This window comes from Cataglyphis hispanica, chromosome 10, assembly GCF_021464435.1.
Source record: "Cataglyphis hispanica isolate Lineage 1 chromosome 10, ULB_Chis1_1.0, whole genome shotgun sequence".
In the NCBI taxonomy this organism is placed as follows: Eukaryota; Metazoa; Arthropoda; class Insecta; order Hymenoptera; family Formicidae; genus Cataglyphis; species Cataglyphis hispanica.
The window spans coordinates 3,710,399-3,736,688 of NC_065963.1; the positions used below are offsets into that span (position 1 = coordinate 3,710,399).

The window sequence follows — 26,290 nt, forward strand, 5'->3', positions numbered from 1 at the left end:
AATGCAAAAGTCTCTCCTCACGACTCTTCACGAACGTAATTTGCTTATATGTAATATGAATCTAAGATGCCGAACGTAGTGGCACCTTTTCGTTTTACAAAGAAATTGAATTTAGCATTCGAGATGAGTTGAGAATATTTATTATTTAATTTAAGAATTTAAGAATTTATTATTAAATATGTCTAGATTTGAGAATAATATTTTAAGTGTCAAATGTGTATTATGCTAATATCTGCTTCAGTCAATTTAAACTTATAAATATTATATTTTTAAACTGGATAGATAAAAATATTTACAATATAATTTATAACAATTTTTTAAAAATAATTTTTAAATTTGACAGATAAAAATATTTACAGCATATTTTATAATAATCTTTTGAAAATAATTTTTAAACTGGATAGATGAAAATATTTACAGTATAATTTATAATAATCGGCATAATAAAATTATTTATAATAATTGGTATCTTCGTTTTTTGCGCAGCTTGCTCTTCAACCGAATTCATATGCAGAAACGGACAGTGCATCGACAATAACAGATACTGCGATGGCGTGCATGATTGTTACGATGGATCGGATGAACACAATTGCCGTAAGTATTGTTTCCACATCCAAAAAATAAACGCTCATATTCATCCTATAATAGTTACTTGCATGCGTGGATTGTCATTTTGAGCTTCTAGTAGTAGTAGAGGTACGCTGTAAGGGTGTAATTTTAACAGTTCTTTATCCTTCACAATATGAATTGTCAAATGAATTAACATGGTTATACTTTGTACTACTCATAACAAATCATTAATTCCTTTCATACAAAAATGACTGTAGCACAATATTTCTATAAACTTTTAAAAAATATATTATTTTTATATTTAAAATGACATGCGCATTGTGGAATATTTCTTTACGAAAAAAAATTTTAAACGTGACGAATATCTTTTTTATAATATAATACAAATGTATGAAAGGGATTAATAACAAGTAGAAATAAGTTTCATACAAAGATCATTCTCTCGGCACACACGTTATGAATCTATGAGAACTATACGTAACGATAAAAGTATCTTCATATGAAATCGTCACTAATACTGGCATACGTCCTCGCACATACCAGCGTTATTTATCGCCGACTAACATTGCACGTCATCTCCGCATGCGACTGTGCCGGAACTAATCGCGAATGGGCGCCTCGACGTAATACGATGAACTCAATAATTATAATAGCTATGACAATAATAATAGCGTGCTCGGGAAAAGAAGTATGAGGATCGTGGTGTTGCTGTTGTCAGTGGTGGTAGTAATGATAGCGGTGGTGATGGCAATGATGGCGTTCTTCGGCCCCGCATTTAAGGCCGTTGCACCCTGTGGCATCGACATTCATTTCCCCCATCTTTGTTTAACCCCAACCCTCTTTTTCCCAACCACGTCACTTTATTATTTCTGTCGTCTTTTGCGAAGGCACGCTTTGTGGCTGATCCGCCGTGCTCGGCCACGTACATAAGTAATTACACCCGGTCGTTACGGCCTAATTTTTTGAAAATTCGAATTTGAGAAGAATTACGAGGATGTACAGGCTGCGTAGTATCACTGAAAACAAAATTTCATTATAAATTTCAAAGTATCAAAAATTAAATCATCTGAAGAAATCATCATAATATTTGAAATCCGGAGAAAGGATTTTTATATTACAATGTAAGAATACAAGTGTATTCGGGCTTGTATGTATTATTTTGTATTTGTATGTATTATATCATTTGTATGTATTATTTTGTAATTTATGTACAATAATGTTACAAATATTAACGTTGTAGTCATAATTTTGCGACAATGATCCATTAGTGGAAATAACTGTAATATAGAACAAACGTTTAGTGACGTGCACTATAATTATACAATTATTACGACATTTAAATGTTTATTGTTACGGAAACTAATGACAGTAATTAATCTCAATAGCGCGAACGCGCATCAATAGAATCGACTGCCGATCGAATTCTTATTCATCTTGTAGCGTAATTTATCGTACTTACATCTCATTAGTAGCGTTAAGAGCCGTCGAGAACCGCGAAGGAGAGGTAAAAAAAAAAAAGAGAAAAAAGCAGAGGAAAATGAAACACGTTGCGTCCCCCGACCGAACGGAAATCCGGGATGGCCCCTTGTCGAACAAGATTTACTCGCGTTTATTAATCCGCCCTAATAACCGGCCGCAATTTTAATCCGACGTTAATCTCGACGGGCCGTTGACGTTGAACGTCGGGTCCGGCCCTTCCGTCATGCTCTGCCCCAGAATTTCGCATTTTCACCGTTTTAATCCAATTTTGATTCGTGACAAGAGCATCACGCCCGCCCAAACTTCCCTGAAAAACGGCCCGCCGCGAAATCGCGCCAGATTCGCGAGAGTCATCATTCCCGCTAAATCCTTGCGCGAGATTATATTTGTTTCTCATTGTCCGTACGTCGAGACATTATATGACTTGTCATTAAGGATAATATTTTACGGTTTATTTAACGGATTTAAAAGTTTTAATGATTATAATAAATTTATTATTATTACGGTTTTATATATCTTTTTATATATTATATTTCTTTTATTTTATCACGACAAAAATATGATACATTTGCATTGTATCATAATTATGATGAATTTGAAATTAGTTTAAAATTGGAATCTTTTTAGTTAAATCATTAATTTCTCAAATGCACATTCTCGCATCTGGTACATCGCTTTCAGATTATCCGGATATTTACGCGAGAGAATATTGCCGTGGGCACCGAGTGAACGGATTATTGAACTCGCGGCTCATTTGCAATTCAATCGTCAAATGGGTGAGGCTTCAGGGCAAACCTTGAATCTAAGATGATGTCAGAAATCGCAGAATCTCCCGTTCTCTACGTCGCTTTATCAAGCGACTCACGACTTCACATGTCTCATTCCGCTCGGAATCATCAGATGATCTAATCTTCTGTTTTTTTAATCAATTAGAATGAAAAAACAGATTTTCTCGGAACAAAATCATGAATCTTATCTGTCGTATTAATTTTCTGCAAAAAATTCGTATTAAATAAATTTTTTATAATCGAGCTATCACGCGATTCGACAAAAATTAAGTGGATATAATTGAAACTTCCGTAATTTTATACCATCATATAATTCGGTGGCACGATGAGAATTATTTATTTTACATTGCGCGGTTTGAACGCTGATAAAGTGCCATTTTATTTTACCGTAATTTTTTAATTCTGATTGTCATTGCTCTCTATTTTTGAAATAACCAATTAATTTTTCTACGCTGCCGGAATGCTTCAAATCGCGATGAATATTTCTATAGGTGAAACCAAATGCGAGCAATCGTGCAAAATATCATAACAAATGATCAAAAACCTTTTTATATCGCCACTCCTGTTTTTTTTTTCTTTCCAAGCTTCCAATTTACAATAATTTAATTTAACGATTAATTTACGACAATTTAATATTTCTCATTCAGATAAATGCTGAAATTTTTGTCGCTTTTATTGTGTGCTTTTCACACTTCACTTTAATCTGTCACTGCTCCTTATGATTTTGTGGCAACTTACGTCTATCTGCGTCCATATTTCGTCTCTATGTGTATTCGTGCAATAATAATCATTGACATGGATAAATGTAAGGGCGATTGTTGGACATTACGCAATGTTCTTTTGCGACGATTAGGTATTTTCAGGTTCTTTTTCTCTTGTAAACTAATTACTGCCGTAAATTAGAATACGGTGGAAGATACGACACGATTGACCGTAACTCCTCACTCATTTATAATCTCTTCCATAAAATTTCCTCAAGTGCGTGCTAATTAATGGCCTAGCACTTAACGCGTCTCGCTCGGCCACTAATTAATTCCTCTAGAAGTTTCTTTTATATTATCTGACATCATCGTGCTATGGTTTCACTTTGAAATTACATCTTTCACTTGGGAATACATTAATCTGATATTAGGTCTGTTTTCTTCGACTGTACATTTGCCTCGAAACAAGCATATGAATATTTAATCTTTAGCGGGAAAAAATAAGAAAAAATGTTATGGAAAATTTTTAATGCAGCAAAAGTAGAACAGACATTTTTAAACGAAATTTTTTATTTTTATATTGCTTACTCGCTTTTTATTTGCTTATAGAAGAATCTAATTCTATAAATCTCTATTTTCTTCTTGAACATCGTTCTTCAACATCAGCCAGGAATGCAGCTTAATTTATTTGCCGGAAAATCGTTAATTATTGTCGACAAACATTGTGCTTTCTCCGTCGTTTATGTCTCTGTGTTACGTCCATTGGTCAGTTTATGTCTAATCCTCGTCAGCACAGTAAACGTCATTCTCAGCTGTGTTTGTACGTGTCATCTCTCAAATTGACCCGCGTCAGCCCGGGTCATCGTGCCGTTCTCGGCGACATAAATTTACCCAAATTAGCCTGAATGCAATTCTTACAGCCTGCAGGGAAGACCAGTTCGAATGCTCGCCTGGTTATTGCGTGTCCTTATCACGACGCTGTGACGGATACACGGACTGTATCGGTGGAAGGGATGAACAAAATTGTCACAACATGAGTACGAATTATCACTATTTACTCCAACGAGCTGCGAAATTTGCCACACTCGCGCAGAGCATGTAAATCAATTACTAGGATTGGAATCATCTTGTCGCGCATGCGTGCACATTAAAGGCTCTTTTAATAAGAACAAGAACTTGTTTGACTTGTTGATTCAGTTAAAAAAAAAAAAAGAAAGAATATTGTGACATTTTTTTTCTGCTACATATGAATATCAAACTGCATATTTATTATAGGCAAATACGGTAAACGATGACACTCCGATGTATTATAGGCAAACATGGTCACTGAGTGAGATTCCAATGTCAATAGTTACGGAAACACGAAATATAATTGAAAAATTTAAACGTTTATTTTATTTTATTTTTTTTTGTTGCGAAGCTTTACGAAAAAAAAAATAGAATTTGATCCAATTTTGAGAGCATCAGTCTCGTGTTTCCGCGTTGTATGACCGCGTCGCAATAAACACGCTTACTAGATACTGTAACGTTTCGCAACACACACACACACACACACACACACATCTTGGCAGCGAGAGGTAGGTATAAATTTCATTGCATCTTTGGATAATATGTTGAAAAACTATATATGGCACACGCAAATTTTCATTTCACAACTTGAACGGTGCCTGTACAGCATAAGGTCTGAGCCTTTCGCATTTTTAACTCATTAGGAAGTAGTGCATGATAATTTACACTGATTACATGACAAAGTTATGGAGAAACTCACTGGAGCAGGTATTCGCACTTGCAACAACGCGACGGCGATTCTTGCACTTAATTATTCATGGATATGTGGTAGTGCATGTAGCCGCGAATTTTCTCTCCGCGAGACACAGTTAACAGCGTTAACAGTGATATAATTGTTATCCAACTGTTACAAATAAATTAATTTTATCTTAAATAATTGCATGAAAAAGAACAACTCGTTTTCTGGTCTACGACGAGATATTTTCAAAACTGGATCACGATATAAAATGTATATAAAATATATATAATATTAAAATAAACTAATCGAGGTCTGATTCCAAATCAAACGAAAAAAAAAAATTAATAAAAATTATATATCAAAGATATATGTTGTTAATAATTCGCGAATTCAACTTAAATAATATAAATTGCATAAAATTCTGCGAAACGTATTTAGAGCATCTAAATCACGCTTTATCGAGTCCTCGTCATACTTCTAGTGACACATTTTCAGATATTACATTTTTGTGATGCGATAAATAGCCAAAGTCACTAAAAGTCAAGCAGACGAGTAACGTGACACAACAGGCTATATTTACTGTAGGTCAAGTGGGCTTTGGCAAACAGTTTTTAATTAACTAAAACGCGGGCTATCGAATATTTTCCAACGTGACCCGTATGCAATTGATATCTCATAAATTGAATAATACTTCAGTAACGGTTCAAATTGCGACAATAATCAAAAAAGCTTTGAGAGTCAATAGCTCTTCGTTACTGTTTTGGACAGAGGAAAAAAATTTTTAAATCAAGGTATTGCTGGAAAAGTCACCATAAGAATATTTGTTCCGCGTATATTTTTTTACTTTTCTCTTATCCACTTTTCTCTTATTCATCTTCCTTTCTTTCTCTCTTTTTTTTTCTTCTTCTCTCTTATTTTATTTGTACATAGATTTTTATTTTTTAATTTCTTTTTTAAATAGCACGATGTCGAGCAGATGAGTTCGAGTGCGCCAGCGGTTCGTGTGTCAGCAAAAGCGCAAGATGCGACGGACGAAACGATTGTCTCGATCATTCTGACGAGTATAATTGCAATGGTATTTTATTTTCTTTTTTTCACTGAGTTAAAAACATTTAATATTTTAATATATGTTTTATATATTGTTACATTTGCAATATTACATTTTATTAAGTTCCAAATAATTTTTAGAAATTATATTATTTTCTGTCACAGACAGATATAAAAAAATTTTCGATTTATGGAACATTATATTTTTTAGCTCAACTTTCAAATACAATATTTATTATCTCACAATAAGATTATGAATATTGTTTTGTAATTATTTATTTTTTTTTTTTAATATGCATTGATCGTTTTGTAAAGAACTTTCTACGAAAGTAACATTGTTTTCTTTTCTATGACTTTATATTGTTGTTTTCAGTGACCACCTGTAGCGGAGATCAGTTCCGTTGTCTGGACGGTATCTGCTTAAGTATCGACAAACGCTGCAACGGAATCCCTGATTGTCGCAACGGCGAAGACGAACATCAATGCGGTAAGCTAACTCGTTTTTTCCTCCTCTTCGAAACGTATACTTACTCGATCGATTCTCACACAGTGAGAACGCAAATGTACCTAGGATATTTCAAAGATGCGGATTTCAAGAGAGAGTCCAAGTTATTTGATTCTTTTATTGTCCCTAACAGTATTGTCTGCGATGATCGTTGGCAACATAAATTATATGTTGCAGCGTGTTTACAACTAATTATGATCAATAATCACTTTTGCACGCGCGACGATAACTCTTCCGCAATGGTACCAGCAATAAGTTGCCGCGATAAACTTGCACCGATGCTCTTTGTTAAGTGCCGGTTACCCAACGCGATTATTTACGAGCGATCGAGAGGGGCGTTTGAGCTTAAACGAGCGTCAAACGCGCCTGCGAAGTTTGCCAACAAGATTGCAGGCACTCTTCAATAAGTCTCGCGGATAAATTTAATAATGATCTCATTCGAATTCGAAACTCGCGTAAATTGTAAAAATTGTGATTCGTACAGATCGATTAATATTCTTTTAAAAATTCAGAAAAAGACAACACCTTTCTCTTTTTTCGATATATCTCGTCGCGGTTGAAAAATTTTTTTACTGCAGCGGCAAAATTTGCGAACAGAAACTGCCATATCCACTGCCGTATCCACGCTTGCACGTAATTATGTGTCTGGCAAGCAATTTGAAAACTCCGGCATGTTTGGTTACGCCCTGTAATGCGAATACGTAAACTTAATTTCCTCCAGCACGCTTCGCGTGACTTTCGATTTACGATTTTCCACGCTGACCGAACTTTACGTCCGGCGTGCAACCCCGAAAATAACGTCTTTTCCTAAAATAGTTTGGCCAATGTTGTTGCCGCCTTACCTAATCTCAGTTTCATTGCGATCTAAACTAGGGCGCGCACACGATCAGTCGTGTGTGAAGAAGGAATTTCATGCATTCCAATAATATAAATCCGTTGCATAATTTACACAATGTTACTAATCAATTCCTAAACGGGTTTATCTTGACTAATCAATTTTTGCGCAAAGTAGGTTCTTACAACCAACGCATACAGAGCAAAGACATCAATTCTCGTTGTCAATCAAAGATAAATTAATCGCGAAGATGAAATATCTATTAGTTCATAATATATATTTCGTTGTGTATTAATATATCTTCGATTGGGGGAGAGAATAAATTGTTATCTCTGTTCGTAAATTTTCTATACATTTTCCCTTCGTTACATATAATATACTAACCTCAGCAAAAGCAACTCAGCTCAAAACATTTCACCAGGTAAAGGTGCGAACATTCGTTTCTACCGTCCAAGCGATACATCCGTTACGCTAAGCAATCCAGATTTTTTTGTGCGTTGTATTTCATTCATAAATATGTTATTATATCTCGGTAGAATCGTTTAGCATCTTTATTCGTAATCAGTTTGTTTTAACACGCGTCTTGGACGGTAAATTCGGAATAATAAAGGGCTTGCTTGTAAGCCGCAAGCTCTAAGCGGCTTGTTGGAGAATCACGAACGATCTTGAGGATACGGGTGGGCTGACACGCGTCAGTGGGCAATGCATCTTTAAATGCGCATGAGTGTGGTATATGGAGCAGGTTGCGGAGATGCCGAGTTTCGCTGTACGGATGGCCGCTGCATCGGCTACGAGTTGCAGTGCAACGGGGTGAACGAGTGTCCTGACGGATCCGATGAGAGGGACTGCGGTAATTATAACGTCATACCACCAAATCGCACACTCACCCGTTCTCTTTCTCTTACATACACGATACAGACAGTACATTACACGCACACAAAACCTAATTACTCAGGTGCGTGCACGAAACGAAACATTATGAGGTACAGACATTATATGTATAATGGCGCTTGTCATTTGCAAAGTATTACGTCATTGTGAAATTTTAATGACAGATTTCTCAATTGATTTAAAGTCGATAAGATTGAAATATTTTTAAAAGAGAAATAGAAATTAATGTAGAGTTGCAAAAAAATTTGTTCACATTTTCAATTATTAATATAAAAAATGTTTAAAATATATACAATAGAATATAAAATAAAAAAATAGAAAATATAGAAAATATTTAAATGAAAATTTTATTAAAAGGGATGAAGAAAAGTTTTATAGCCATTAAAAATTATACAGGTTTCGATTTTGCCAGTACTTTATTATTACAATTGAAATGAAAATCTAAAAATGATATTCGACGAGCTCATTCTTTATCGATGGCGCTGATTTATAAATGTAGTTTCCAAGAAATCTGTCGAACATTTTCGCCACATATTCGCATTTCTTCGTGATGATGTGTTTTTAATCATACTTACCACGAAATCATGCATCGTCGTAGAAAAGTGGCGACATTACTACAATGGCAAAAAGTTTGACGCCGTTGCGAAGTTGTGGATTTTGTACGGGCGAAAACCTATAGAACGCCGAAGGAATATGAATATGAAACCCGAAACGACGGAAAGTGTCTATCGTCTCGCCATCAAGCCAACCATGATGATCGGTAACCCGATCTTGGAAGCGTTTCCGGAAGAAGCTCAACGACGGAGATTCCCAAACTCCACGCTTCAGAATTCCTCGACGTACTCGACAAGAATTGCGTCCAAATCGAAAAATAACGAGCCCTCCTCGCAGCATAACTCGAACAATGCGGAGTTTGGTCGATTTCGCAAACCTGACATGAAGAATTGCAATGGCAGTATCAAAATTCATCATTTAACTATTAGCCGTGCCTTGTCGCAATTAAATCAGTTTCACGCTTCCAATCCTAAGTTTTTAAAGTTATCGGATAATCTTATAAGATCGTTATTGAGATTAAAACATAATAAAATTTCATTAAAAGACATTCGCTTACAATTTACCGATAATCAGAATAGAACGCAAAAAATAAAATATGAGAGTAATCTCGATTATAAACCGAGAAAATCTAATGCGTTCACTTCAAATGCGACGATTAATTCTTTATCCAGTTCAAAAGAGGACAGAAATTCTACGGAAAAAAACATTTTTAATATGAAAAATTGGAACATTAAGATCAAAAATAATACTTTCTTAAAAAATAAAGAGAGATATTGGAACAATATTAATGTATCAGAAACGAGATTGGAACTAGAACAGAAAGAAAATAAAAAGATACCAATAAACATATCGAATAGACATCATATTATTTTCAATAATATAAAAAGACCTTATCACTTTAAAGATACTATTTTAAAAACTACGAAAAATGATGCCAACACTCTACAGATTAACAGTTCGATTTACAAATTTATTACTGAAGTTACACCCACATTTCAACTGAACAATTCGACAGCTGCTGAGATTTCAAATAAGACAATTTCTGGATTGATAACAGTAGCAAACGAGACTGACATTAATGTTTCTGCAACTGTGAGCACAACTAAAAAAATTCACGAAAATTATTCCTCGATGAAGATAGAAAAGATGCTATATGAATCTAAGTCCCCAAACGTAAAATTACATCGGTATTTTCCAACTATCAATCAAACCTTTATAAGCATTGACAGTATCGATAAAATATCAATAGATCCTTCGACTTCAAATTATAAATCAATTCAACCAAATCGCGATCACGGTAAGAAAATATATAGCACGAGCAAAATGCGCAAGCAATCAAATAGCACTTTCGAAAGATTCTACGAAAGTAACGGAAACTCGACGGAAAGCAATGACAATATTGATCCCGGATTTATAAACTCCATCGAAACGCCCAAATCAATAACTATAGACGATTATGTGTACTCGATATCAAAGGAATTACAAGAATCTAGGGAAATTCTGGAAAAAGGACTAAAGGATGATTTTGACGCTTTATTAAACTGGGCCAAGGCGTCTTCGACGAGGACTCCAGACATCATCACACGAAATGAAAACGAGTTGAGGATGGAAGAAACCGAGAAAGACGACAAACATAAGTGCAAAAATTGTCATAATGATCGTAAAAACAACAGGTCCAAGAAGGGGAAGAAAAATGACGATGCGAAGCACGAAAGAAAACCTATGTCAACCGCCGCTGGGACGGTTGACGAAACGACGAGTGTCGATTATAGCAACGATTATAGCTCAGAGCAGAGAAAGACTAAGTCTTCTCGTAATGATTCAGGATATGACAAAGCTGATAGTAATCGGAATAGCACTGACAAGAGCGACTGGCATCTTACTGATGAAATTACAACGGAATATCTTAAGATGGATTCCTTTAGCGTTGATGAGTCCGTCACAGAACACCTTAAAAAAGACAATAGCAAGGGAGGACTTCAGTCAGAAGAAATAACGAATGCGGATTTTATCATCGATAATACTACATTTTATTCATCAACAACGTTTAAAGGAAAAAAAGTTAAGAAATGTAAAATACGGATTACAACAACCACGGAGAACAGTTGGTGGTATTCTAGAAAAATAGATAATGAAGAAAATGAAGAATTGATTAATTGTGAAGATGTCACTTCATTTCCTGTTACAAGCGATTCTGAAGATAAAACTGAAACAGACAATTATAGTATTTTGACTAACAATGATTATCTTTTCACGTATGAAAAAATATCTACACCAATCAGCGTTATCTCACCCTTAAAAAATCTTGATTCTAAAAAGAATGACGAACTAAGTAATGTAAAAAAAAATACAACGTATGATACAATTACAAACCAAAAAAATAAAGACAAAAATAGTTCAACAAAAAAATCAATCTTGGATAAAAAACGTGATGAAAATAACGAAAGTACACGTGAATGGTCTTGGAACAGGGAAAGTACTACACATCCTATAACGAGAACTACCACGAACGATGAGATTTCGAATCTCGACAGCGTAGAGGAAGAAGATTCAACAGAGAAATGTCCAAGCAAAGACAACGAAATCGATAACGACGTCGTAGAGGATTACGAGGCCGATAACTGTAACAAGAATCAGCACGCGTGCGACAAGTACACGTGCATCGATGACGATCAAGTTTGTGACGGTATCGTAGACTGTATTAACGCCAGCGACGAGATTGACTGCGATTACATATACATCAAGAAATGGGAGGAATACCAGAGAGCCAACGGACAGCTCGGGAAGTTTGACCTTCCATTTCAGAATTCTATCGATGACACGTCGCTCGACGGATGTAGCCGTTATGAGCACCCTTGCGATGACGGATGCATAAATGCACTGAACGTTTGCGACGGCAAGAGAGACTGCCTGGACGGTACTGACGAGGAGGATTGCTCGAACTTTGAAGGTACACCCTATATAGAAAATAATATCGTGGATGATCTCTCGATCTCTTCTTCATTTCTGCTGTAAAAAGTTTCTCGACTGAGCGAAACAAAAATGCGAGGTCACGTAAATGTTAAGCAAACGTCATTTTGGAACAACTTGTCATCTGTACAGAAAATAGCTTTGAAGACGTCAGAATGGCTAATATGTGGACGTTTTTGGGAAATTGTCGAAATTTCTATAATGGGAACAATATCTAAGAGACATTACTTTCGGGTGCTTCGTCTTTTATGTGTATTTTTAATAGGAGACTGCAGATACAGATGCTAAAAATCTACGTCATCTCTATTATGTGTAACGCAGCTTTACATTGTGTCGTCCATCTTTGCTGTAAAAATATTGCCTTTTATGGAGAGAGAAAAACGGCCGCAATAGGAAAAACCCAGAAATGATTTTTTGCAGCGGCTAAAAACGATTATCTTATTTCTTACTAAACAATTGTTAGTTTATCTCTAATTCTTTTGAAACTTATTAAACTCTCATCAAAATTTTTCAAGAGGATATGCAATTGACGATTACATAGGAATCGATATCAATGACTCGACGTCAATTATCCTGCATACAATATTTTTATGTAATTGCGATTAAATCGTTGATCGACTATTCAATGCACGAATCTTCCCGGATAAAGCAAAATTCTCTCATTTCATCAACTCCATTTTTCATATCATTATCGATATACATACATATTTATTAAAAAATACATTTACTTCTTTATCATAAGTCACGGAAAGAGAAATTTCAATGACATTCTACGAAACAACTGATAAATTTACACATACCCAAACACTGTACATAATCTACAAATATACGTTAAAGTAAAAGAGAAGATAAAGGAATGGAGACTGTCTAAAAAATTGAAATATTTTTATTTATAAAAATATATAAAATTAATAAAGCAAATATACGATAGTCCTTGAATGAAACATTTAATTTTATGATCCGAAAGTACAATATTGTCTCGTATTCCTACCTTCTTTTGTAATCGAAATTAATCTAACCACTTACGAAGAGCTTTTTCACGACGCTTTATATGTTAGACAAGCTTCGAAAGAGAATCTTGTAAAAAGATCTCTTGATCGCAGAATCGCGCGTTTTACCAGAGACGCTTTTTATGTACAGATTTACAAGCTCTCTATTATGCCTAAAACTGCTTTAAATGTATCTTCGTATGTCCATAGCTTGTACATAATCTCAACCTCGAACTCGTTTGTCCCAGTCGCTCGTATAAAAAAAAAAAAATTATTTTATATTTTAATTATTGTAAATTATTTCTTTTGAATTTTTTTTATCAATTACTTTTATAGTATAGTAATTGCAAATTTGACACAGTAATAAATATTGATTGTCATCTAAAGTTACCTAAAAATTATTTTCTACGTTTATTTAATTCATCATAAATCGAATTACATGAGTCGAAGTCGGTTCCCAAAAATTAAAAATCCAAAAATAAAATTACGGCGACTGAATAATAGAATGACACGAGCGTTGATGATGAGGGTCTTGTTTTTGCCGGTGGCATCCTGTAGGTTTGGCCCCGTGCCCTCATATGGACTTCACCTGCAGAGATGGTTCTTGCATACCGAAGAGCTCCGTCTGTGACGGATTCGACGACTGCCCTAGGGCAGAAGACGAGCTTTATTGCGGTATATAATATCATGTATAATACCTATATTTCATGCTATCTAATCAAAAAGAGATAGATAGAAAGAAAGAGAGAGAAAGAGAGAGAGAGAGAGAGAGAGAGATTAAATAAAAAATTGGAATGAGAGAGTGAGAGAAAAAAAAGAGAGAATATGTGTGAGTGCGTATGTATGTGGATGACTTGCTGGCGTGATGTCAACCAATGTTGTTTTGACGTTTAACACAACTTGAATTTAAAAAAAAAATTTTTTAAGTGAAATGCAATATTTTTATAGTATTTCATTAATATCGTTATGCCATTTGAACAATAAAAAGTGACGCGTAGACTTTTAACGATAAACGCATAAAAATTGATTTTGAATAATTACAAATTATTTATTTTAAATTATAATAAATAATATAATAATTATAATAAATAATATATAATAAATTACTCGTACGGTATTCGATTGGTATATTGATAATACAATTAAATTATTCAAGAATAGAACACTATAAATCTATATGCAGTATTATATGCATATATATATATATATATATATATATATATATATATATATATATATATGAAAATTTTTGAATTCTAATAATTTTGTACTAAAATATAATATAATATAATAATTCTAATAATTTTATACTAAAAAATGGAGTCCTTTTTAAATAATTTTGCAATACTGAAACGGCAAATTATATAATTCGAATGCAAGAGTGTGAAAGTTGTGATTCCTCTCTTATTCTTTCTCTCTTTCTTTACATTACTTTTTTTTTAATTTTTGCTTTGCTTGCACTCGACATGTACAAAGCTTGCCACTGAATCAATTGCTTAATTATCTCACTTTGTTGGATCCAATAACAGACTTATTCCGCATTGTATAGACACTAATTAAAGAAACGCTTACTTGAAATCTAGATCCAACGTTAACGTAATCAGGATTGATGATTTTAATCGCAGATCTTGAACTCAAATATTCGAATGATAAAATCGTTCTAGTTTATAAGTTAATTTTTATACACAGAACATTTATCAATTAAGATATTTGATTCTATACATCATAAGAGAATTATATTAACTATATGAATTATAATTCAAATAATTAAATTATCAACTAATTGGAAGTAAATGATTGTAAATATAAACTGCGAAGGTAATATCTCTGCGTTTAAAATCTCAGCACGTACATTTCTCTGTTATATATAATTATGTAAATAACTCTACTATTATCCTAACGCATATTCCTAATCCTTCGAATTTCTCTTTTGTACAAGGTATAAACTACAAAAAACATAAAGTTGCAATATGTACAGTAAATGTAACTTTTCCTTCAATTAATTAACGGTGTAATTTAATTACTATAATTATACGATAATTTATTCAATACAATATTTTAAAATAATAATTGAACATATTTTGACGTACTATAATATCGATTTGTAAACTGATTTGTTACTTACTCAAGCGGTTCTTTGTATCAAATTTCACTGTGAAAACGCGCAAATATTATTTTTGTACGCATCGAATATGCATGGAAACAACGATTCTTCCCGCGACGTTTGATTCTAAATACCAGAATTGGCTGATAAACGACCTTATAATGGCGGATTATTATATACATTTATGGGGAGCTAATAATCGTGTATCCTCCCACAAAAGTGTAGTTGATCCCTATGCCGAGGAAAGCTATACTTATCGTCACGACATATTTTCCGCGTCGCGTGCACGCGACAACGTAATCCGCATTAACCAATACGGCGGGCTATTTTTCACTAGCAATTCATCCGACTCGATATAGAAGACGATTCATGCTTCATAAACGTGAACCGAAAATATAATTTCCCTTGCTTCCTCATCCATATCAACCGTAAATGCCAACTGATATTCTCGTTGCCCTCCAGAAGTAGCTTTTCGCTTTCGTGATGTCATAATACCAGCCAAATCTATTAATTGAAAAATACTTGGAAATAAAAACGAAAACCGCACGTCATTATCATATGGAGAGCCTTTTGCTCCGAAAAAGTATAAAAGTGTGCGCGTGGCTTTCAGCTTTAATCATATACATATACTATATATATATATATATATATATATATATATATATATATACATATATATATATATATATATATATATATATATACATATACATATATACATATATATTGTATATATACATATATATGCATCAGGATCACTGTATGTGTAAAAATGTGTGTGTTCTTTGCGCATATGTTCGCTGAACAAAACAAAAATACAGAGCGGGAATGCACGCCTAACCAGTTCAAATGCGCCACCGGGAACAAGTGCATCGAGGACGTCTACAGGTGCGACGGCCATCCGGATTGTCCAGATCACAGCGACGAGGACTGCGTTCCATCCGCTAACGACACTACACACACCACTTCGCCTACCACCAGTACGCTCCTTTTTTTCAGTGTGTCCGTCGCTTCATTCATAATACATTCACGCACGTCCTCGTCTAGACTGTTCCGTTAACGCAGAATACGGTTGAATCAGCTGCTTTGACGCATTTAATTTCTATATTTATCATAAACGATTAAACTTCATCGCGTCATGGATGCTTTTGTGTTGACTAATCGTATCGTGTCTATATTTTTAGAAATATATGAATCACTGATAACTTCTTATTCGTAACTCCATTAAACGCGCGACGTTTCTTTTAAATGCAACTACTTATACATTTCTATAGAAAAGATTTAAAAAATATATCGTCGAGCCGGTATTATAAGAAAAAAAATTTCCTGCCTTTGCTGAATGTTCGTAACGTTTGGTTTCGGCCGGATCCTCTTAAGGAACTCTTTATTTACGTAGGACAAGTGGATCTATACTTGCTCACGCGCGGTTACACTCTAGACGATGGCTGCATTTCATTGTACATTTCTCACGATCAATCGTTTTACGACCGTGGTCGAGAAAGCGATTCTCCGTCTTGTCTTCGCTTCTCCCAGAGAGAACCAACGGGCATTGTTATATTTGTCATCGTATCGGGCTAGAAAAATTTATACGCGTATGAAACGCCGGGCACTAAACTTTATCGAGACAACTTATTGAAGATGAAAAGGCTCTCTTTTTTTTTTACCTGGCGAATCGTGTTCTCGACGACGGCACCATTTTTATCGATATCACCCCGAGTGCGAAGGGATCGGGAGATACACCGGAAACGCATTACCCCGCGAATCCCCGCGTACGGAAGATTCACGGCGGTCGTCGATGGTATGTTCCCGCCCGTTTGCGCCGCAAATCGTCGCGAATATAAGGCAACCTCTACTATATATACATATACATTTATATATATATATATATATATATATATATATATATATATATATATACATTGATATATAAGTAGCTGCATGAACTTGTACGTTCAGATATGATGATAGTATTTGACGGGAGTGTCTTTAATCGTGCCTCTTAATTTTTTCTCTCTGCAAGCTCTTTATTATTCTTTCGACAATTATTGATTTTTCTTTTTTTCATCTTCTAATTATCGATTGTCGAAAAGATAATAAAGAAATAAGGATGGAAAATTTGGAGAATCCGATGAGGATATTTTCACTTGGCATTTCTTTTGCAACACTTGTCATATTTGTGCGAATTTGGCTTGCAAGTTTGGTATCCTCTTCTTTCTGAGTCCTTGTTGCATTATCAGCTGCATTACACTTGCATTTATATATGAGAGAAAGTGGACGCCTTATATCTTGTCTTTATACCCTTAAAATTTCATTTTTGGATGTGGCTCCCCTTTCCTCCCGTCACTTCTTCCTTGAATGTGCCTGTGTATGCGCTCAGACTCGTCCGATCCACGCTGGACACCGATACGCAGGAGGGAATGCGATCTAAGGACGGAAATGCGTTGCGACGATGGTGGTTGCGTTCTCCTACGGCGTAAATGCGACAATATCTTCGACTGCCTCGATGGCAGCGATGAGCGGGGTTGTGGTAAGGGCTTTACCTCTCACAGCCCATCTTTCTTTTCCTTTCTTCACCTACTTGTATATTATAACGATGACAAACGTTTCCTGTATGATATCCTTCCTCCATATACTTATATTAACGATGACAAACGTTTTTCTTTCTCTCTCCCTCTGATGTGTCTATAAATTATCATTTGCTTATATATGTCAAATTCATTTAAATATGCGAGAATTTTTTAAATATTTTTACTGTTTTTCGCATAGCAATATAGTAAGCTTTTTTATTAAAATGTAATAAGTTAATTAAGATTTTTATTTTTACATTTAATTAAGATTTTTATTTTTACATATCAATAACGTCCGTCATCGACAACTCAATTTAAAAGTTTATTACAATGGTATCATTATATTAAAATTAATTAATTAATTAATTAATAAGAGTAATTTTTACATATTTATTTATTTATTTTTATGTACTTCAAATAATTTTTAAATATCTCTTTTAATAAAGTCTATTAAAAGAGATATTTAAAAATCTCAATGTCAATCTTAACAAGATATATGACAAATTATAATAATGCCATTGATAATTCCCCATTATTCCCTGCTCCCTAACGCTTTTTGCGGGAGCTTTCGACGTGTCTATGTTGTAAAGGGCTATGTACACCTGCCGAATGGAAGTGCGCCAGTGGCGAATGCTTGCCAGAAAATCAGAGATGCGATGGAATAACGCAATGCAGCGACGGATCCGATGAGGATCGATGTGGTAATTATATAATAGCTTTTGCCCGCAATTATTATAAAAAATGGTCTTCTCATTGCTCCAGCTCGTTATATTCAATCGCACGCAATGCAAATTTTACAAACATCTTCATAAACAAAAACATTACAAGCCTTATTTATTCATAATTTAATTTTGAATGTGGCTGTACATTTCAATTAGAATAATTCTTTATGTTAACAAGTATAACATTGTATATTATTTATATAACATGTCTGGAAATTTTATTTTGTATTATTAAAGTCACATATAAATATCTAATAGCACATGTTCTTCTGTCAATTTTGATCAATGCTTGTGAATTAACAAATAATTAATTCTTTTATTTTTATGTATAAATTATTTGTTTTTGTTCGTATAATTATAATATTGGATAGAATAATAGTAAATCATTATTCTCATTCTAATCTCTATATCTTCCAATGATTCCTATAAGCCAAAAATGCATTTTAATATCATTAAACGTAAAAATTCTGAATCGAGACTACAATACTCTCTGCATGAAACTAGCCAATTAATGTCGCATTTTTTTGCAAACAAACAGAATCATTTTTGCATATAATGCATGATCAGTGCTATATCACATGTTGCATTTTGTCGATATTATAAATAGCACACTTATTTTTGAGAATATGATCGATATAAAAATTTTCGCGCATGCTGAAGCTCCCGTATGCAGATCACGATAACATTAATTGAGCGATGCAAGAAGGATGAATGTCACAACGGATTTATAACAATTAATAATTCTACTGCATATTTTGCCCCTTAGAAAATTATTAAAGCAGAATAACTAGTATATTAAATATAGCAATAATATACTAACAAGAAAACGATAAGCAACACTTGCATGAAAAAAATTCATATTTGTATAATTCGCGACAGCGTTCATTGTTATATTTATTTAACACTTTAAATAATTATATAAATTGTAGTAGTAATTATATAAGTCCACGACGTATCATATATTATATTATATTTGTCTTATTGTTTTAAATTAGAGATATTATTGAAAAAAACATTTTTAAAAAATCAATTCAAACAAAATCGCACATATTTAAATTTATACGCAAAATATTTTTCGAGAAAAGAATGACAGACTTACTTCTTTACATATAAACTATGACGATTATTCAAGTGTTAATAAAAAATGATTATTATGCACGGTGCGAGCACGTTTCTCTTACACATTATTCGATTTATCTTGAATGAATTATCTTGCGAGACAACGCGATGGTAAGGCCATTTTTTTTCTTTCTCTCCCTTCCTCGTATGGGTAGCATGCACGACAATACTCGACATGGAACTTGGTAATTATTGTAGTAACCGAATGTCCGGCTGGATGGTTTCGATGCAACGATGGATTGTGCCTCGACATTAAGAGACGTTGCGATGGTCGGCCGCATTGCTCGGACGGCTCCGACGAAATCGATTGCCCTCGTAATGGTTATAATTTGGCTTTATTTCATGTATGCTGAGGATGATATAGACCTAAGCCAAACACTCTTGGAAATCGACATAATACAATAGTTCCGATAAGGTGCCGCTTCATAGCTACTTTAGACGCCGTCTGAATAGTCTAGCGGTATCTCTTCAATAGTATTGCATTGAGCAAGAGAGAATTAGAGCAAGTTATTGATATTTTAGAATTATAGAATTTCTTTTATATTTTCTATTTGATTTCTTCGGAAATTTTGGTTTTCTTTTGTAACTTAGGTCTGTGTCCTTCTTAGCGTATTATTTATTATTAGCAATAATGGGAACGCACGAAGAAAGCTTATCGATAATTTGTTTCGTGTATTTTAATAATGATTGCACACATAATCTTGTAATTACAATTAAAATTACATATTAATTGATTAATAAAAATTAGGATAATTTTTCTCCGTGCGATGTTTGTCCTAATTTTAATCTCTACGTAATATTACTTTCTCTTCCTTATTATCTCTCGAATTCTTTTCTATTCTTCAGCATTTTCGTCTCTCTCGTGGATTATTATATAATACTTCCTGCAATCTATGGCATTTTTGTTATGGGCATATGATACTTATTCTTAGTGACTTAATAGTAAATAAATGTAACTAATTTGCTAATTTATTTGCTCATAAATCAGTCTTACGTCACTTTTACTTACGAAAAAATATATGTTTGCATTTTCCAAGACTTGAATTGAATACAGGACTAAGTGCTATTACAACTTCCTTTTTATATATCTTTTTCTAAAACTTGATTTTATTTTTTCATCTCACATCTTTACTTTTAATTTTTCTCATCAATATTCAATTAACTTTTTTTAACCAAGATTGGCTGCTCTGCCCTTACGTATATTATTAAACGATAAAGGCTATAAAATCTTCAAAGAGAAGTTTATATGCTTCATCTTTTGCATCGTTTTGCCTTGCACATTTTCGTAAAATGTGCTTGCACCACCAGCAAAACGCAACGAAAAATGCAGCGTATAAAGCACGCTCGAGATCTAATCATGCACTCGGTCAATTTTTCAAATAAGATCGCGTTCACGAGCGACTTCTCTGAATGATCTATGCGAGATGTCGATCGTGAAGGACGTTTATAAATGTTTGCTCGTTACACGCAAAATCAACCGTCTACGACGGCAACTGCAACGGGTGACTACGAGGCCCGCTTCTCGAATGACTTCTCGCGCGCTCATCGGTGTTCCAAGTCGGCAATTAAGAGACTGTGTAACTAATATGGCTCGTACACACGTACGTAAAAGCTGTTAATCTCATTTCGTCAGGCACGTTTTAGCCGGACGTTAACTGGCCATTAACTCGAACACCGACGTGTCGCGACATCACTTATTGTAGTCGGAGAACGACTCTGTGAAAGATGGATGAATTGAAATCAATTGAAGGGAGACTTTATTCGAAACATTCGATAGCCAATCTATTTTCGTCAAAGATTGCATTTGGAACTTTCAGATTTCTCCTAATCTTTTCTATGTCGTCGGTATAAATATAACGATATAATTTTAAAAAAAGAATGGCATATATTAGAATTATCAAAACAAATTTCAGCTCATTCTTCTTAATTCATCTTCTTTCACATATGTAATAAACAATTTCTCTCTCTATGTTTTAGCATCATATACGTATCTTTTTATATTTTAGCGTTTAGACACAATAAAATATAATAATGAGATAATACAATAAATTAATAATTAAGAAGCTATTAATTTGGTTTTATCATTCTTGTATTTTTTTATTTATATTTTATTTTTGTATTTTATTGTGTCTTGATTCTTATAGCTGTTTGTGCCTTGATCTTGAATATTGATTACTAATCATAATTGCGCATATGATATGATATACATCTTGATTATCCGCTCGGACTTCTTGACATGCATTTTGCATCGATTATGGATGGGATCGAATTAATTCTATCTATTCTTCATTTCTCTCTGTCTTTTTACTTGTCTATCTGTATGCCTATTTATTATCTATTATCCCTCTATTTTCAGCACAGGTTGCCTACTTATTGAATTGTGCATCTATCCGTATATATACATATCTATATTCGTGTATATATGTATATATATGTTTTCTCTCTCTGATACCCTTTTACCTCCGGTTATTTACGTCTCTGCAATTTTCCACGCCGCGCGTTGACGCGTGCACAAACCGCGCTGTTGTTACATACACCGCGTAGCTCGCGACTGACGTAACGCGAACTTTTGTAAATGTCACGTTTCGTACGATGGTCCTCTCCGCGCTTTAGAAACTAAGTTAAAAAAAAAAAAATAAAGCAACGTTCACGCATACGAACAATAGTTAAAACAAAACTGATTTAATAAAAGAAGCGACGTTTGTAGAAATTTACGACAGTTTCTCAAATTGGTGTGTAGCCTTGAAAAAAAAAATTATATATATATAAATTAAAGTATGAGGACACACACGACTCGATGAAGAATTTTCTCTTTTCTTTCTCGTTTTAGTCTATTTAATCAATTAAGGTGAATGCGTGCAGCACGCGGCATCGCGCGCTTCGTCTCCGTGTTTCTCGAGGTATACGATACACGGCAATGTGCACGATATTTATTTGACATGCCGCATCAGCGCACTTTTATCGCTCTCTCATCGCAGGAGGAAGCACCTCTCGCGGGACTCCTTACCGATCGATAATTATCGAAGGCACTTGGTCAACCTCGCGCATCTAATTTCTTCGTGCGAGGGTGGAGGGTTGCGCGTAATACATCGATTGCCGTTCACAATTTTGTTCCGGCTGACTCATACGAGGGTATTCTTCGATGACCTCGTTCAACGACACTTGGCTAGAAAACGCCAAGAATGTTCATTATTTGTAAAGCAATTGTTATTATAGACAAACGTGCGCATTGCCGCTTTGTACCGTTTAAACGTACGAGGGATCATTTGTGTCTCTTCTGCCCTTATTTGCAATTCAATGGAGTTGATTGATTTTTGCAGAATGCCCCGACGGTCAACTACCCTGTGACAACGGCGTCTGTATCAATAAGAACTTCTTCTGCGACCGCAATATCGACTGCCATGACGCTAGTGACGAACGAGATTGCCGTAAGAATATCTTTAGATAGACACATTTCCCTCATATTACTTTAAAGTTGCGACATTTGATTATCCATTTAAACAATATTACGCGTGAAATTCTATATCTCCTTTATTCTGTCACGCGAAATATTTTCCGATTTCTATAAAGTGCACAGGTGCGTTCTACAACTCGAGTAATTAAATGAGATTCTCCTTTTAAAGGGATATTTATAGAACTCCTTCCTCTCGTTCTGCGAATTTTTATTCGAGCAACGAATAAACAACTTTGATATGAAACGGCGTGTTACTTTATTTTATAGCGGATAGAGAGGAGACCGGTAGTTCTGGCCAAGAATGTCATCCTGACAGCTTTACCTGCAGAGATGGTAGCTGCATACCTCGTACAGCGGTATGCGACGGTCGCGCGGATTGTCCGTATGACGAGGATGAGATCAACTGTCGTCAAGGTAAGCCGGTCCTTGCGACACTCGGAGTCGCCATCCCTGCACTATCCTCTTTTATTTGAAAAACTGCATTAATTTAAGCCGAAAGTAATCCTCATTAATAAAGTATTCAGAGGATGGATAGAAGGGAATACACTCACTCTTAATTCAGGTTTATCGATATGAACTCATTGTCAGTCTTCAAGATGTATTCATAGTCAAGATTCAAGACGACGTACGTACGGTTCGAGAAGGCAACCTTATTTCTCAACTTGCCCTTACGTCACTACCACGTTTATAGTGTTGAATGAATATTTTCTTGGACGAAGTTTGAAATTTAATCCCGCCTCGGCTATACTTTGTGCAACGGACAAGTTATTCTTACATCACTAAGCTCCGCGCGTAAGCATAGCCACTAGACTTGCTTTTCAAATCGTCAGTGCAAATAAATCATGTTTGTAAAACGGGTTTGATACTTGATTTAAGGCGATACACAAGACAGCTGCGAGCTTTGTGTTTTAAGACTATCTTTACGTTCAAGCTCGTTTTATTAAGTCCCGATTATGCGTCCAGAGAGATGAAGCTTTTTTTTTCCAAGATTATCGAGCTCGGCGTATATCGTTGCAATCGCGCGGGTATCACCGACGACATGTTCACGCGAACACGGCAGCTCAGATTGAGTTACTTCTAGGTGTAGATGCCTCGGATAGAGCCTCCTCGGGGAGGCGTCCGGAGACGGTGGTGATAGCCGGTGCGAATCCGGATAACGAGACTTACAGCCCAGACACAAATGCAAATACTGATGCGCCGCCGACAAATTTGAGCACGCCGAGGAGTTGTGCTCCGGATGATTTTGTTTGCGCCGACGGCACTTGCATCCCCGAAACCCACCACTGCGACCATTTCTACGATTGCCGCGACTTTACCGACGAGCAATACTGCTTCGGTTAGATTATTTGTAGATCTTGAAAATCTGGTGATAGATCTGCTTTGCCTGATAAAGTCTCACGTGATTCTTATCTTAATGTTTCATTGATGAGTTTCACAGTCATAAGGAAAACAATTATTGCAATACGTCGACATCTCAAAATTCGAATAATTATTTCCTTGCGTACGGATCCGGTTTACAAATTTATATTAACACTGTCATTGTTCAAATAATGTAAAAATACAATATTTTTTTTTTATTTTGGAATTATGTATTGTTTATTATATCCTTCAGCGTTTTTGCCGCATTATTTTGTCGGACAATCATTTTTAATCTTTAATGAGCATGTTCAAAGTTTTATATATTGATTAAATATTGAATAATTTTTTATGATATTCCTCTCTGTGATATTTTTTTTTAGAAATTTTATCTTGTCCTTTCGAGTATATTAAAGTTTGCTCTTTTATCCGCGAGATATTCTAAATATATTCTGAAATTCTTTTGAAAGAGGCACCAGATTTTCTTGAATCTAATATTCTTTTCCGCTAAATCTGTGTTAGCAGCTGAATAGAAGATGTGTAGGTTGTTGGAGTAGAGATTTGATTATATTTATAAAATTTACAATCAAACATCGCAGTCTTATCCGGCGCATCCTTATAAACAATAGTGCATCTCTGCCTGGCGTAAAATTTAGATCGTTTCTTTTTCTCGTAGGTAGAGAGTTTGATATAAATCCTATTATAGCATGCATAGTGTGAGGAAAGTACATTTTCATCTGTGAAATCTTCCTGTGCAAGAGAAAGTTTGTATTACATTTTGGATGAAAAGTTACTTTAGAAAATTAAAATTTAACGATACCATTTTATTAATAGCGTCTGTATGAATGCAGTGGATTAAAAAATTATAAATGTCTTTCCTCTTGAGTCCATGTTATATTGAATGACGAATTATATATAAGTGTTTGTAGATTGACGATCAGTGCACACGGTAAACGGAGAGATGCATCGTAAAAAGCGAAAATGTTTGAAGATACGATGTACTTTAATTCATCAATTTACTGTGTGAATTGATTCTTAATATATTAGAATATATTTAGATTTTAGACCAGAGCTGTTTAATATTCTGGAGCGAATATGAGCGAAGGATGAACAAAAAAAAAGCACTTGATTAAACACCTCTGTTCTAGGCTCTACGTTTAACAATCTTTTCTAGGTAATCGTTATCTCCATCGTATTTATATATTTCGACGTTAGATCATTGTTTAGATTGTAATGACGGACATATGATGGCTCCATGACTAACATTTTACATGTATATCTGTGTCTCTCATCTATATCGTTTTCTTTTTTTTACGGATAAATGACTTATAATTGTCTCCTCGGTGTACAATACGAGCTTCTTATTTTAGGATGCACGCGGGATCAATTCCAGTGCACTAACGGAGACTGCATCCCTGCCAATCAGAGATGCAACGGATACATCGAGTGTGCTGATGGCTCTGACGAGCCGGAGGAATGCGGTGAGTATATAATCAGTAACACGTAATTAATCTTTGCTTTTCTAATGAAAAGAAAAAAAAAATTTTACGCATATTGCTAAACTGGATGTAGATCTCTGTAATGTTCAACATAATTTCAAAATAAATTATTAATGTAAAGTTTTTGAGGCGGTAAAGCTCGATATTCCATATGCAATCCTCTACTCGTCTTATATCTTTATTTCTTTATTTATTTATATCGTGTAGAGCGGCCAGAGAAACCAGAACCAGGTCAATGCGTAGAGAATCAATTTATGTGTATTTCGGACAGAAGATGCGTTCCACAATCTTCCATTTGTAACGGAATTCCAGAATGCAGAGATGGATCCGACGAGCATAACTGCGGTAAGTTAACGATATATTTAATTTAGCAAATTCCTAAATTAGCTGCG

At 34.7% G+C, this 26,290-nt stretch overlaps 1 protein-coding gene across 14 annotated transcripts in view; it reads left to right on the top strand.

Annotated features, from left to right (window-relative positions):
• The window catches only part of LOC126852508 (basement membrane-specific heparan sulfate proteoglycan core protein), a 144,196-nt gene that overhangs the window by 91,543 nt on the left and 26,363 nt on the right, over positions 1–26,290 (top strand). For 2 of the 14 annotated variants that reach the window (XM_050597354.1, XM_050597355.1), the window contains exons 10-23: positions 487–594; positions 4,459–4,575; positions 6,247–6,360; positions 6,706–6,819; positions 8,415–8,522; positions 9,162–12,068; positions 16,003–16,161; positions 17,559–17,708; positions 18,339–18,449; positions 19,788–19,910; positions 22,910–23,017; positions 23,311–23,457; positions 25,770–25,880; positions 26,106–26,243. In XM_050597354.1, coding sequence (XP_050453311.1) covers positions 487–594; positions 4,459–4,575; positions 6,247–6,360; positions 6,706–6,819; positions 8,415–8,522; positions 9,162–12,068; positions 16,003–16,161; positions 17,559–17,708; positions 18,339–18,449; positions 19,788–19,910; positions 22,910–23,017; positions 23,311–23,457; positions 25,770–25,880; positions 26,106–26,243 — 4,515 coding nt within the window. Of the gene's footprint in view, positions 1–486; positions 595–4,458; positions 4,576–6,246; positions 6,361–6,705; positions 6,820–8,414; positions 8,523–9,161; positions 12,069–13,635; positions 13,753–16,002; positions 16,162–17,558; positions 17,709–18,338; positions 18,450–19,787; positions 19,911–22,909; positions 23,018–23,310; positions 23,458–25,769; positions 25,881–26,105; positions 26,244–26,290 lie in introns of all 14 variants that reach the window. The other 12 variants (XM_050597356.1, XM_050597366.1, XM_050597361.1 and 9 more) reach the window with 10 other exon arrangements.